This window comes from Zonotrichia leucophrys, chromosome 2, assembly GCF_028769735.1.
Source record: "Zonotrichia leucophrys gambelii isolate GWCS_2022_RI chromosome 2, RI_Zleu_2.0, whole genome shotgun sequence".
NCBI lineage: Eukaryota > Metazoa > Chordata > Aves > Passeriformes > Passerellidae > Zonotrichia > Zonotrichia leucophrys.
In genome coordinates this window covers 100565834-100581784 of record NC_088171.1, presented here as the reverse complement: position 1 = coordinate 100581784, position 15951 = coordinate 100565834, and the positions used below count along the sequence as shown (strand labels likewise).

Here is a 15951-nt window from a genome sequence, read left to right as displayed (position 1 = left end):
CCTTTCAGGTATCTTCAGGAAAGTTACTACAGGCATTAGAAACATGGCCAAATACAAAACAAGTGAGCAGCATGTTCATGACTGATAAGCCGGCATGAAACATTTGGGGAACATTTGCAACAGACACAAGTGAGGCTGGGCTGTCTCTCACCTGCTCCGCAGGGAATGGTGGTGACTGGTGGAGGGTTTCTCTGGCCTCATGAAGCTTTCTCCCCTTTGCAAGGTTGAGGGTCCCAGGGAGAAGATGGGGAGGGTGGAGTATGGCTTCGATGGCAGCCGCATCTGTTGGGGACAGCACAAGGCACGTGCAGCATCATTACAAAGCCTGCAGCTTTTTAGAAAGGCTCAAAACAGAGGTTTCCTTACTTACTTTTTTGCAACACTGTGAGCATACAGGCCTGTGTAAAAAAACAAGAGCATGAATCAATCCTTTGGGAAAAATTATGTTTAAATCAAAAAGAAGGGATTTCAGGAGTTAGAAGCCCACCCCCCTCCATTCTCCCCTTAAACAAACATTTTTATTTTTTAAAGCTTCTTCAACATAGTAACTTCAATCAGAACATGAAGCCAGAAGCAAGGAGAAATGCTGAACAAGAATGACAACAAAATCAAAAAACAGGAAAAAAACCCCCTGATTTTCCTCTAAAGAAACCTCTTCTGGTAAGTGAGACCAAAATTCAGTGATGACATAGATCTTCTGACTTATTGTCTCACTGTTAACTTAAAATTTATCATTTTGCCTGCAAATATTCCTTCTTGCATTTCCCCTGCCTCAATACTCAAAAAAAATTGCCCAAAAAATAAATTGCCCAAAAAATAAATTGCCTTGAAATGTTTTCCCCAAGCACAGAGGTTGTAGAACTGTTGAGTGGGGAGCCTGAGTAAATTCCATGTTGCTTTCTCAAAAGCATTAAAAAAAACAACAAACATTTCTCTCACTTTTAGTCAAGAGTTTCAGTCCAAGGAAGCAGTTCAGTCATTTACAAATGAAATATTGAATATTTACAAATGAAATACTTTTTTCTTTTTTTTTAACACAGACTGTTAGAGAAATAAACCAAACCAACAGTATACAGCAAAAAATTTTTGAGGGTTTCTAATGTATAAATCAATTATTTTTCCTATGAAATTGTACTAATTTATTAACAGACATAAAATATTTACCTCTTGCAGAACTGACAAGTGTAAGACCAGGTAAAGAAAGAAAACCTTCTTGTTCGACAGCAAAAGCAGAGCTGGAGGAAGAAGAACAGGGGAATGCAGAGTGTTAAGCACAGTCCCACAGTGATGACTTCACTGACCAGCTGCTGATGGCAAGGTCACAGTGGCAGGGCTACATCCAGTTCTGGCTCTGTACTTCTAAGATGATGTTGAGAACAAGGTCCAGAACTGTATCTTCATATATTTAGAATTAAGCCTTTAATTGTTTTGCCTAAATTAAATACTTGCTCATTAACTAGATAACTTTGGTTAGAAATAAAAGCAAACAATTTTAATAGTGGGGTAAATTAATTAAATCCTCAACCTACTTTGAGATTTGAGAAAAGCTCATTACTAAGCTTTATATGTCATGACAACAGGCAACAGCTGAATCTAATGAATGACATTATAAGATTATTGTTCCTCTGCCTTAAATGTATTAAGCCCTTAACATAAATCTGCACATTAGACACAGGTAGGCCTGTAGATAAAATACACAGTGAAGTCAAAATAGGCTTTCTGGAGGTGTCCAAGAAGCACAAATTAAAAGTGGGAGAAAAGGATGCTGCTTCTACTGGGAAGTACCAGTCTCCAATCTGCAGTTTACAGAAAAATGCATTAGTGAAGGGGTCTCTAAAATTAAACCTCCTTCTGGTTGCATCACTTCTCTGAAGGCTTTAATTCCCTCTGTGCTTGATTGTAAGGGTTCATATATGAAGAACTTGCAGTTTTCTGTTGCTATTTGTAATTCTATTTTCTGGAACAGAAAAGGTAACCAAACCTGCAGAAGGCATGGGGACAGAAATCACCTCAGTCAATGAAGTTCAAACCAGACACACACATAAACACTCTGATAATTGCAAATGCTAGTGAATTTTTATAGGCAATCTGAACAAACCAAGTGTTTCCATGAAAAGTTTTGATGTTTCTGGATATCACTCGAGGAAGTTGACCCATGTGTCACACATTTAGGTGGATATGCACATGTTTGGTGGATAACTCTTCTTTCTCTCCAATAGAGGGTAAGAAACAAATGTGTAAATGGGAGGCTTGTGCAACTGGCCTCTCTCAGTGCCCTTCAGAGCCTCCTCAGACTGAGCCCTACCTTTCCTTTCTTGAGAGCAGTGTAGACATCTTTATACTGCTGGTACTTCTCCAGCTCGGCCTTCACAAGCACCTGACGGATGTGCATGACCTCCTCCACTGTCAGAGCCAGACATTCCACGGGGTAACAGAACTCCTCCTGGAAGCCAAAAACCCCATATTATTTCAAAGACAAATGGCTTCTTCCAGAGTTCAACTTAGACAACCAGCCACCTTGTTAGTAACTCCAGAAACAGGGGGTTTCTCCCATCAAACTGGAATAGCACTGGCTCATTCATGGGCATCACATGAGTCTCAAACCACTGGAAGCTGCATAAATGTGATGTAAATGATTTTATGTTCAGCCTTCACAATGATGAGTTTTCTTCATCTTTCCTCCTCAAATCACTTGACCCTTCTCTCCATTTGTCTTTAATTGTGAACATTTGTTTCAAGCCAATCAACATTCAGATTTATAATTTGAAAGGGAAAATGAAATATGGTAGATGGCATTATTTTATGTATACTGTTTGAGGTATACATCAAATAATTTCTCTCAGACTTGGTGATGCCCAGAGTGGCCAAGGAAAGTTGTTAGTAGCCCATTCTAGCAAAAATTTTTATTCAGTGGTACCACATGGTCACAATCACACCAAGACCATAAAAAGTTACATCAGCTCAGGCAGAAAAGTTCTCCTTTCTGCCCCAGAAAGTAACAGCAGCAATTTAAGTTTTACAGAATAATGATCCAGTATCAAGCAGGTGAACTGCTTACCCAGTGCTGCATTATAAATGGTAGAGACTCAAATAGAGAATTAACAGCACAATTTTCCACTTACAAAATGTTGTATTTGTTCTGTGTTGCAGCATTTAGGAGAATATTGAGTGCAGAATTCCTGAATTTGGTACCAGGGAATAAAAAGCACCAACCCAATTTGTAATTCAGCCCAGTAGTTGATTATACATTTCCAAAAGAAAGACAGAAACCTCTGTGGGAACTCCCATTGCTTAATGCTTAGTGAACCTTTTCAGTCAGCCCAGAGGGGCTACTGTGCAGTAATGACAATGACAGGCACTGCTCTCTGAATAAACGAAGGAAATTTCTCCTGCATACACAAAGACGTGGCTGACAGTTTGGAGATCTCGTTTACAAATTGAAGTGATGAATCGGATTAGTACGGAAATGCTCCATTTCCATGTACTCAGAGTTCTGTCTTTCCATCAGATTAAAAAGAAAATCCTTCTACATTGCAGACCTGGCAAACATTAGCATTTAGGAACCACCACATTTTTAAAAACTGTTGTCTTACCTATCTAGAAAGGGAACACAAAGAAACTTCACTCTGTTTAGGGTACCCCACAAAAGACTAGAATTGAGTTAACTTTGTTAGATTTGCCAGCTAAACCTTTGGGATATGGAAAACTAGTTTTCTGGAAAAAACAAACTATATCAAAAGCAGCTGCAATTTGCTCTGAGGTGTAAAAGTGCACAGCCAAAACAAAGTATCTTCTGTTCCTTATGAGCAACTTTACAGCTAACCAGCAGCTCTCAGCATTTTGTTCTGGGTTCTTCCCATAGCAACTGCCTTGTTATGGGGAGGCACGGGAGAGGAAGTGGGTGGGAAAGCGGGATGCACACAATGCCAGCAAACCCCCCAGTCTGCATCCTGGGAGACTGAGGGAAACTATCCGAGGTGAATGAGCTGACTGAATGCTTGCAATCAACCAGAGCTTTAAGTCCTTTAGAAAGACATTTCTTACTTGAAGCTCTTCCTTCCCCCTCATGAACGCCCATTCCTTTAATTTACAGAACGATGACGTCGGGGAATATTGCTCCTTTGAAGAAATTCTGCGGATCTGCTATAGGTGTAGAGCACGTACTAGGGGAATAGTGTGGGCCTGTTGTCGTACCAATCAAAATGAATACCATTAAAATAGAAATAGCCAGCAGGCAGCAGGGGAAACATAGAAAATATTCACATGTTTAAATGCTAATGTTTTAATTCCAGTGATTACACAAGGACAACAAAATGTTAATGCAACATTAAATGAAAGATAAATAATCAGTTTTCGGAAAACTGCTTGGGGTTTTTTTTCCCTTTTCAGAATATAAATAAGTACACAAGAAAATATTTTTTTCTACACTACCTCTAAGGCATTGAAATTAATTAAATTTTGCTAAGCACTGGCTAAACTTCATTGAACAATGATGCTTTGGAGTTACTGCTCAAACTTCAAACCTGCACCCAAATTCAGCAGCTCCAAGTGAGAGTACTCTCTGCAATACTCGCATATGACAGAACATGGTAAAGGCAAAATGTGATTTGAATGGTCTTGATTTTCCAGAAATACACTCAATACTCATTTTAATATTAAACACAAGCCCATATGCTTATTTTTAAAGGGGAAAAAAATATTATTTGCAAATATGATTTTGAACTTGAATTGTCCGTGATCCTCTTGGGGACTGGCTTAACTCTGACTATGCAATCATTTTATAAACACTATACCTTAAAGTGTGTATGTATAATTATTTTATGCAGGAAAAGCAGGTAGTAAGACTTGCATACCCATAATGTGCTTTGTAGGTCATTCTCAGTGTACACACACCTAATAGGTTCTGTTGACTAACACATTTTTACTCTAATGTATTCCTTCTTCTCATTAAAGGATGTCACTAGACATTCAAATGAGTTGCATTGGTAAATTGCAAAATGAATGAGCGCCAGAGTGGCCTCTAAATTCTGCAATTCACAATTAGTCAGGCACTCTAAACTCTTGCTCCTTTTGCAGACTAAAAGTTTCTAAAAGGTCAGCTCAGTGTATCTCAACTATAAACTCTCCTACAAGAGGTTTCACCCTTCCACTTATTGGTTGGGACAACAAAATGAAGGAAAAATTAAATAATTCATGTTCAGTTAACACAGAGGTAAATTACATACTTTTTATTTTCAGTGGCTTTGCCTTCCCTGATAGATGAATATGAGCTATTCTGCAAGTTCTGATACACAAGTGTGCTGAGGACCAAAACAATATATGGGCTTTCAAGTAAAGCAGATTGCAAATGCCCTCCCATTCTACATAGTGTACCTTGGGAGAAACATAAAACCTCATTCTTTTAAACATAGTCCAAGGATCACAATAGTTTTGCTGGATTTTTGCTGCAGGATCTTCACGTGCTGTAATGTTTAAAGTCTGTCCCATTGATAATCTGGTGATGTTGCATTTTTAGTTTGCTGTCCTTTCAGAACTGATTTCTTTTCCCCGTGAGGTGATTGAAGACACACAAATATCCTACACACATTGAAATCAAAGTCAATCAGGTGCAATGTCCCAGCCTAAGCTGTAATTCTTGCCACAGCTGAGGAAGTGCTCCCCTAGGAGGGAACATGCTGGTGAAGGTGATTTCCAAAGCCAGCAAAAAGAGGCAAACCTTTGCGGGTTTCCACCTGCTGGCAAAAGCTCTCTCACAGAGATAGTACATAGCCCCTGCCACCCCACACATGGCTGCTTCAACGGGATGAGAGCTGAGCAGAGAAGCTGTTTGCATAGTTGTAAAAAGTGGTCTGAAAGTCATCCTTGGAAATAAACTGGTTATCCTAGGAACCTGAACAATAGATAGGAAGCAGAGAAGCGAATGCTGTGTATAAATGAAACCATTAGCTTTGGTCCTCTGGGTCATGAAAAAAAATAATGATAATAAAAATAATAATTAAAAAAGCAAACAGACTGCAAAGGCACCCACAGGTAAATCTCAGGACACTGAATTGATCTCACTGATTAAGCACCAAATCAGCTCACTACAGCAACCACCAGGGCTGACCCCCCCAAAATCACTGAGCCACCCTGCCTTTCCATGTACCACTGGCAGGGTGACATGTCAAAAGGACTGTGTTTGGCACTTTTCCAAGTTAGTTTCCCCTCTCCACCTACTTGGGCCTAACTACCTCTGTCTGATGAGATGCCAGTTCACAAAATCATCATTAGTATGCAAGACAGAGCAGTTTCCTGCTAATCCTGCTAAGAGACTGTAGCAAACCCCTGCCTGGTTGCACTGGCATTGACAGCTATTTGCTGACAAGGCCTCTTTCACCTTGGAGAGAAACCAGGGTCACAGGAGCTGGTGATAAGAAATGAAACTCCATCAGTCCTGGAGAAAGGGATAAAGAAGTGTGAGGTCAAATAAAAAATAAATTATACTCTGCACTTATTGAGAAGCATTCACTCTGGGAATGGCAATTTCACAGGTGCAACATCTGGAGCAGCCACTGGAAGAGGCTGGCATCCCTCTGGGAAGGAGAGAGTTGCAGAAAGCCAAAGCGTGGAACTGGGCCAGTGCCAGCATACCAGAACACATCTCCCAGAATGAAAAACAGGAGTTGAGGGAGGCGTCTGTTACACCCTAGAGGGCACTATTGCCAAGTTAAAGAATTAGCTCTCCAGGCATCAAATAAAATAGGTTCTTATTAACAGAACATCATTTCACTACTAGCTTCCTTCTTTTTCCCTTCAAAGTCAAAACCAAGGTAGGTGGCAGTTCTCTAGAGATTAAAAAAAAAAAAAAAAAACAAAAAAACTCAAAACAAGCAAAAAATATCCCCCTAAGCACAAAAGAAACTAGTAAAACCCTTCCCATCTGTTCCCAAATTAGCCTGACTTATCTAATGGCTTTTCCTCCCTTTTCCTTTAGTATTTTTCAGGGGGAATGGAATAACTGAATTAGTTTTTCTGCAATGATTTTATTTTTAATGTATTTTTCTAGACTTATGCCAATGAACAGACTGACAGAGTGAGAGTATGTATGTGGTCAAGAAGGTTCTGGTAATAACTTGGTTGACCTATTTAAAACAACAGCCTCATATAAGATTTTAAGTTGCATGATCCTCTGAAATACACAAGATTAATATTACAATGTAGCACACTCAGATACACCAGAAGTGTGATGGAGCAAATGTCTCAGTATAACTCAGGATGCCTTCTGCCATCCTCCTTTTGAACTATTTGTCTGTGAATGACACTGGGCTTACCAGAAGACAAAGTCTGGGTTTCCACAGGTTTCCACCTCCCGCAGCAGGAGGTGCCAGAGCAACCCATTTAATGTGACAGTGACTTCAAACACATGCTGAAGGAGCTCTCCAGTATGGGTCTGCTGCAATACATCCTGCTCCAAGTTCACTTTAGCAGGAGATGTCCACCTGGGCTGTGCATTTATAAACACGTTACTACCTGACCTGCACCTGGAATAAAAAACTACATTCTACTTGGATGGATGTAATAAAATCCAGCAGACCTCTGAAAAGGAAAGGCCCATTATGGGAATATCTGGAGGTATTTTCCCTATAATTGATCAGCATCATCATCTAATAGTTTGGGATCCCGGCTGTCAACTCTTGGGCTGACAAAAACGCTCTTCAAAGCCCTTTAATACCACTGCACTACAAGACAGGGCGAGTGAATATTCCCTTCCTTTCAAACTCAGATGTGTTTATTGATTTCTCTGTTCACCAGCACCTCATGGGGCACACTCTGAAACCCTGCTGGTAGGAAAAGAGACAGGGAACATACCCTGCATGAAGTTACAATGCACTAATCAGTATGTCAGCATAAACGAACCAGGATTTCATACCCTCTGCTGTTTGTACTCTGCTGGAAAACAGTTCTCAATTAAAGCTAATTGATCAAATGCACTGTACTTTCTTTTCAAGCAGTAAAACAGGTTTTTGCCTCAGTAACTTCAACAAAGCAACACAGACAAACCTTGATTTGGATTACTGAAAGAGCTTTCGTATGTATAAACATTACCAGGCAAGTTCTTAAGGTGGGAAGAAAAGAAATCATTCAATTCATCCAGTTATTATCTGCAATACTTCCAACAAGTAAAAAAATTCCCCCAAATCCCAAAATAGATCCACTGCTTTGGAATTGTCTCTATTCAAGTGGAATATCAGTAAGGTGAAGTTCATCTGTTTTGGTAACATTCTGAAACAAAAATCAAGACACGTGGTTTACCCGGAGTCCTAATCACAGTGCAAATGTTTTCTGAGGCACCTGTACCTGGGATTTTGGATAAATATGTTAGAGAGACAAAGTTCAAATCTTGATTTCAAAACACCTTTAGTAGCCAAGAGCTGTTTCTGAATTGAGGAGTTTTCTTTGGGTCATGTTCTAATCACACTGAAGCCAAGTTTTAATTTTCATTATACTCTTAGCATTCCTCTTTTTCTCTCTCCTACCACCCACTCCACTTACAAGTGACCTGGAGCTCTGTTTTGAAGGGGGTAGGAACTGTCTCACATTGGTTGGTGTTTCCTTTTCAATGGAGTGTCGTCTCTGCGGCGGCTGCCGTCTCTCGGGCTGCGGCGTGGATGATATGGGCAAGAACTTTGGAGGCACTAAGGATTCAATCAGTACAAAAAAGTTAGCTCTTCTATGAGAGACTGTTGGATAACATTGCTCAGTACTTCATCCAGCCACTGATTTGCTACAATTCCTACTACTGGTGGCTGAAGTTACATATCCATACTGAGGTGTTTCAGGATATTGTTCTCATTATTTCACCATCATACACAGGAAACATGCACAGATTACACAGCTCATTACAAAACCTTCCCAATGAAACTGAAATGCTTCAAACAAATTAAAAATATTGTTACACAGTAAAACCTGCAATAACTGTGCCTAAAAAAAGAGGCCAGATCTTGCCCTTTTCCCAGTAAGTATTTTTGGGAAATACTGGTGATTGCTAAGTGTCTTTCAAACACTGCCACAGTGGCAGAGATGGAGGAGAATTTTACATTGGTCTTAGGCTTGGACATGCTTCAATAGCAAAAAATTATTTTAAGAGATGAGCATAGCTAAGCTATCCCCTCCATTCACTTGTGACTTCCTCTACAGTCCTACATAAACTTCAGGGATGAAACCTGTTTCACAAAGATATCCACCCAGAGTGGAGGCTAATGCCTCCCAACTGTTTATCACACTTGACCCATTCAGCAGGGTTCGGCTTTAGAAGTTTATTCCATTAACCACACTCAGCTTCAGCTTTCCATATAAGTGTGAGACAAAGTTCATAGCACAGGAGACAATAGAGGTGAGTAAAAGCAGCCACTGGGCTCTCTCATAACTCACTCTTTCTGCTGCTGGTGCCTTCTTGAGAGGGGTCTTCCACTTGTGAGGGGGAGATGCTGCTGCTACTTCCTGACTGGTGCACTGATTCCTCCTGTGTGGCAAGAAGGAAATAAACAAAAATCCTCAGGGACTGTTTTTAGTTCTTTTACTGCTTTTTAGCACACAGAAAACACAAGCTATCAAAGATATCTTGGACCATTCAGTCACTTAAAGTCTTGGAAGTCTTGAGAAAAACACTGACTCTCCACAGTACTGAGCAAACAGAATTTCAGTGCTCCAATTTTTAGAAAGTGAAATAAATGGTACATTATTTGAATTCAGTGTGTTTAACTACTGCATGAAAGAACAAGATAGGGAGAGAGGTGCACTGTAAACTGTTAATTTTCCTTGTTGTATTTAAAGACCCCTAGGAATTTTCAGCTACAGCAGATATGTTAACACAGCTTTTATATCTCACGTTAACAAGGAATTAACACTTAGATTTCTCTGGCCTCCAAAGGAAAGAAGCCACTCACACAAGTGACTCTGGTGAAGAGAAATTAAACTGAATTTGACTGCACTGTTCCCTAATTCCCAATCCTGGTGTGTTTGTCCTTTCTTCTGTATTTAAAAGAAATCTCATTCACTGTCTGCATGCTTCTTCTCAACAGCCAAGGGCAACTCCTGTGAGATGAAGGAAAGTGAAATGGGCTTTGACTTAACACCTCTCAGCTATCTAAACCTTTATGCCACTCAAATTATTAAATCCTTGGCTGTCACCTAAAGCCTGTCTCTAGCTACCTGCTACCAGCAAAGAAAGAGATGGTCACAGAAGCCTCCCAAATGAAGAGTGCTGGAGGACTGAGCTTGAACACTCTTTACCTCTAACGTGAACGCTTTCAACCAAAAAGACTTAACATCATTTAGGCTGTCAAGATTTACAAGATCAAACAAATGACCTGCCCTAAAATCCAGCAAGTGGCTAAGCTTCTCTCTCACAGATTTCCTTAGCTGAAAATCTCCACTGGCTGCAAGACTGCCTTCTTTGGTAACAGCAAGTCAGAAAGCAAAGCTGGCAGGATCACCTCAGTGAGCACCACGCATCACAGGACACAGGCCTCCACAAATTCCCATCAGGTGATCTGTCCTTTAGGCTTAGCCCAAGGGTAGCTGTTGTATTTGAGGAAACTGTTCCCACCTATTTGCCACAACACAGTACTCTGCAAGGGGTCTTACACCAGCTCTCATCCCAAAACAGTATGTTCACTTTAACATTTCAGTTGGGACCCCACAAAACACTTGTGATGGGAAGCTTGTGAGGAAGCTTGAGCAGCACACTGAGCTACATCAGCTGTTTTACTTGCAGAAAGCAGTACAGTTCAGCTACAGAGCTGGCTGTAACTCTGCATTGCTGCATGGTTGCCTTAAAAGACCAATGGAGAACCTCCATGACAATTGGATGTCCTTTAGACGGGGTGCAAGAGTGTTTGTAAGCCTAGAGTAAAATATTTACATTTTGAGAAAGAGAACAGCCCTGAACAAAGGGAACTAAACTTTTCACTTTGTAGAAGTCAGATTGTTCTGAGTGGACAAGAAGTTTACCATTGCTGGAGAAGCTAATGAGCTAAGATGAAGAACTAAGTAAGCTCTTCTGCTCTTCTAAAGAATGAACTGTTGGAGCCAGGGGCCAAGTATAAAAAATAATAAGTATAAACCAGGGCATGGAAAACAGAAGCCAGGAGGAAATTAAATTGGACATAAAATCCTACTTAGACAACAGGTACTCAATGTTAGTAATTTCAAATTACTACTTCTGTGCACAAACAGATGGACTGACAATGCTATTTCTGTCGTACAATTTCTCAAACATAGAGGGATTCCTCCATATCTATACAGCAACTGTTGATTATTATTTTAGACTATCTGACATTTTACATTTGATGTTGGATCAAACCAAACATCCAGAACTCTGCATTTCTCCAGAGTGTCAAAAAATAAGAATTTTACAGTTACTGAAAAAGCTGCATCTTAAAACATCTAAATCTATTACAGACACAATTTTGGGCCAGATAGCTGTAGCTTCACAAGGAAGAGACAATTTTTTAATCTGTATCAAAAGTGACTATTAGATTGTTACTTCTCTTAGCCACACAAAGCAAAATGGCACTTCCTCTTCCATGATCCCTGGAATCTGTGATTTTAGTGGTGATGTAGAAAAAGCAAGGACAGAAAGAAGGAAGAATTTATATAATATTCCTCCTTCATAGAAAATGGGCATAGGGCTGTATCAGACCTTGCCTTTCACCTCTGCCTGGCTACACTGAGTATTGGGACACAGCCTGCATTGCAACACTCATGAAGGAACAAAGGGGACACGTGGGGAAGAAAATGCATCTGCATCACAGCTCATTTGGAGGTCCACAGCTCAGCAGTGCAGGTGTTTCCAGCCTGTAATTTAGGGCACAACACATTAATAATTTCACTCCCAGTGAGTAACTCCAAATAGGTTAAGCCCAACTCAAACTGCAGACAAAGAGGTGGCCAAGACATTTACAGGCAATCAGAAAAATACACAGACTCTTTTCTGTGTTACATACAAAGTAAAAGTCAGGGAAGAAATAAAACATTTGGACAGAGAAATCTTCACTCTCTTCCAATGTTTTATGCCCTTCACCACCTTGAAAACTTCACCTAAAGTCCCTTCAGTTTATTTTCACTACCTTAGCACTCTTCCTGAGCCCAACCAGTATTCTGCTGAGCATCTTTATCATCTCAGTTGCTTCACCAGCTATTTCTATTGACCCAAACTAGTCCAGCATCTGTTCTCTGTGACAGCTCAATGTGGTTGATTTATTTTCAATTTATCTTTTGCTATATGTTCCAGAGCCTGTTCCATACCACTTTGCTTGCCTATACAGTATTCCCTAATCAATAGTCATGTTCAGACATTTTATTTTTCCCTTCTACAAGAAGCATTTCACATTTCCCATTACACAATTTTCTTTTACTGACTTCTGCCCATTTTCCTGTGTGAAATAGCATGATGCTTCAGGATACACAGAGGCACAGGCTGTAAGACCCAACTCTCACTGACAGATCTTAGTATTCCTGCATCCTGCCCAGCTTCATTCATATTAACAAACCACATATAGCCTCCATTGTAATTTTAAAGACTGATGACTGATCTCAGAATGCAAATCTCTTCTCCTTTCAGAACAGATGCACCAAATTATGCACCCACACAAGTCACCCACAGGATAACCCCAAAGAGGGCCAACCTTTCACAGATCAGAAACTATGCAAAGATATAAATTTCTCCCCACATATATTTCTTCCCAGCCTCCTATCTTTCAGCATAGACGCCTTTGTAACCACCCTGTCAGGAAACCCCTCCTTACCCATTTACAAGAGAGAAAAAGAGTCAGGGAAGACTGCTTTCCCCAGGCTAAAATTATCCTCTGTGAATAAAGCCTGCCTGCATGTGCTTTCCAGACAGCTTAACTTTCAGAAAGGTCCAAACTCAATTAATAACACTACTGGTCCAGAAGACAAAGCTCATTCTTGGGGATGTAATGTTGGTGCTTCCTGAGGATCATATATAATGCAGCTTTGAAACTAAAAAGCTTTTTAAGGTTTTCTCCTTCTAATGCTTTTTTAAATCTTTAACACTTCATTTGGAGTGGATGAATTCAAAATTATTTCTCCATCTGAGTGGTATTTGCTTGTCCCTATCCATGAAACATTTTGGGGTGTTCCTTCCCAATCTTATATAGCAAATTAATGCGCTGACATTTGCACCAAACTGCAACCCCTCTGGCACAGCTGCTGCTCTTTATTAACAGCTTTTATGGTGAGGCTAGGCCCACATCTGAGTCCTTTAGCAGCTACTGCATGAGTGCCGGAAGGGTGCTATGTACTTTCCTAAATTCCCAAAAGCATAATTGCTACAAACACACTGTGGACAGATACTGGGTATTTAGGAAAGCAAGTAAATGTGGGTTTAATGCCAAAATTACCATTTAATCTTTCAAAAGAATATTCTCCTTTTTTGGGTCTGATTTAGTATTTTTGAAGTTCTGTGGGCTGACAAAGTAGCCATGGAAAATTCGGATTATAATTTGCACAGTCACTTCTCATCTGATCAGTTCAGCAAACTAAGACGCAAGACTCAGTTCTGACAAATCGAGAAGCAAGTTGTGTCCTGATTTTTTACCTCTGAATCTGAGCTGTCAAGCTCAGCCAGTGTGGGAGCCTTCAGGAGTCTCTTGCGTTGCACTGTCGCCTGTGTGGCCCCGTTCTGCTTTCCCTGGGGTGCCGGGCTGCCGTTCACTACAGAGGCATCCGCTACTTTTCTGCCAGCCTCTGGCGTCGGTACTTCTACCAAAAGAAACAGAACAATTGGTGTTTGCACCTGAAATGCATTTTGCCTTCTCAAATCTTACTGCTAAGGCAATACACTCAAAAGGGAAAAAAAATTGTTGTGATAGTTGTATCTGTGCAATTATTTTACTTTAGTGATTCACTGCTCAGACAATTACAGGCGATGGCTTGCAGTACAAAAGCAGTATGAAAGAATGAAAGCAGTGCAAAAAGCAGCATTGCATAATGCTAAAACCCAACCTCACACCAACAGCAATCAACTTTAGAAAAATTGCCTGTGTTAAACCCGAAAATATTCTTCCTTCAAGCTACAGTCTGTAATTAACTATGTAACAAGGACCAGAAGAATGCACAACCATATCTGGGCAAGTGGGTTTCCAGCGAATCTGAAGACATCACCACACAGAAATTAGGAGGTTTAGTATGGAGTAAACCCAGTTTTTCCTGTGAGGACAGAATTGCACTTTACTCTGCAGGATACAGAGAAGGAATGAAAATGAGGTAAATAATGAGTGTTCATCAAACACATGCACAACTCTTGGGCTTGCTTGGCCTTTTGTATTAAAAACAGGTCTGAGAGGTCAGACCTTCACGGAACAGCAGAAACATGAGGCTCCAGCTCTATTTTCATCTACATAACTTTTACAAGGATGAAACTCCACTGAGTAAATTACTCAGGATTTCTGCCAGTGTGCAATGAAGATGCATCTTGGATAATGTAAGCTTTGGGTCTGCTGTGCTTAGCCTAGCTTAGCTTTAGACATTAAGATAATGACCTAGCCTTTGATATTTTAGGACAGCTTAGAGTTTGGTCTGATAAATCAGTTTTATCCCTGTAAAAGTACTAAGTACAGTATTCCAATCTGAAGAAAATTATGTTGGAGGGACAAGGAAGAGAAGCTTTTAATCTCCCATCTGCATGTATGTCTAAGCAGCTGGTCTTTCTGCAAATGTGTTTTTCTACTCATGTAATTACAGGACTCCTTCCCCAGCCTTGTAATAACAAGGTACCTCCAGGTATTACAAGGCTAGGGTAATGCTGAGTAATTATTCCCATTTTTATACAGGGTGAAAAGAGGCACAGAGGGTCAAGTGACTTGTACCTTAGGTTACTGGGAGGACTGTGACAGGGAAATGTTATCACCCAGGTATTCACAGTGCCAACAATGCAAGCACTCACACATCACCGGGAGTTAGTTACACAGTTGCCCTGGTATAAACAGACAGTCACTCCTGCTACAACACCATTTGCATGGATAAAGCCATCCTTGCACCAGGTAAATCAAAGCTACACACTACACAAAGCACAGCTACAGAAGTAGGTCTGTTTAACAACATTCTCACCACAGCACCTATTGAAATAAACTAAGAAAATGAATAAGTTAAACCAATATATTTATTTTTAAGAATTATCCAGATTATTGTTAAATGCTGGAAACGGATCTAAAAAGGAGAGGAGGTACATTATAGTTGCTATATAAATCATATCTTCAACTGGGAGTATAAGAAAAGGCAATTATTTGGGCTAATAAAGTCATGGTGACATTCCAGCCCTATGAATCTGTGTACTACAGTGTGATTACTGCCTTCAGGTCCTTCCTACAAAGAGCTGCAATCAAAGACTTAGTCTCCCTAACCCTTACTTCCTATCTTCAAAGGCTTTGCTAATGGCTGTCCTGACTACCACAATGGCTTATAGGTCATGGGTTTTCTTCCTCCTGGATTTCTGTGGGTACAGCATGGGCGTCCCCCACATCAAATGCATTCCTGCTCTGCCAGCAGCTCAACGCAATTCCAGAAAGGGGCAGCAGGAAAACAAAACGCAAACTGCCTCCCCTCCCTGCTGCCAGTGACACTTCTGGAGACCTCATAACTAGCTGGCATGTAGCTGATTGAAGAAGTTCTGAGTTTCCCAAATGATCAAGAACAACCTTTGATTTGTCTTCGGATGGCACAGGGCGGTTCCTGAAGAGACCATCCAAGGAAGCAGCCCCAGCACCACCCCACAAGAGCCAAAGGTGGTGCCCCTTCTCCTCTAAACCTCCTGGGTGGGGACTCCCCTGCCTGGTGGTAGGGAGGGTGAAGAATGCCCTGCAAGCACTGCTGGACTCACTGGGAGATAAATGATGGAAGCCCAGCAGCACTGCTCTCCTGCCAAAAAGCAAAATACACAATAGGCCT

The 15951-nt window shown here is 40.6% G+C and overlaps 1 protein-coding gene across 5 annotated transcripts in view; it reads right to left on the bottom strand.

Annotated features, from left to right (window-relative positions):
- The window catches only part of SPIRE1 (spire type actin nucleation factor 1), a 128776-nt gene that overhangs the window by 7046 nt on the left and 105779 nt on the right, over positions 1-15951 (bottom strand). For 2 of the 5 annotated variants that reach the window (XM_064705808.1, XM_064705810.1), the window contains 7 exons: positions 13604-13767; positions 9412-9502; positions 8533-8675; positions 2306-2443; positions 1165-1235; positions 371-398; positions 152-282 (listed from right to left, as the gene is read on the bottom strand). In XM_064705808.1, coding sequence (XP_064561878.1) covers positions 152-282; positions 371-398; positions 1165-1235; positions 2306-2443; positions 8533-8675; positions 9412-9502; positions 13604-13767 — 766 coding nt within the window. The remainder of the gene's footprint in view (positions 1-151; positions 283-370; positions 399-1164; positions 1236-2305; positions 2444-8532; positions 8676-9411; positions 9503-13603; positions 13768-15951) is intronic. The other 3 variants (XM_064705809.1, XM_064705811.1, XM_064705812.1) reach the window with 2 other exon arrangements.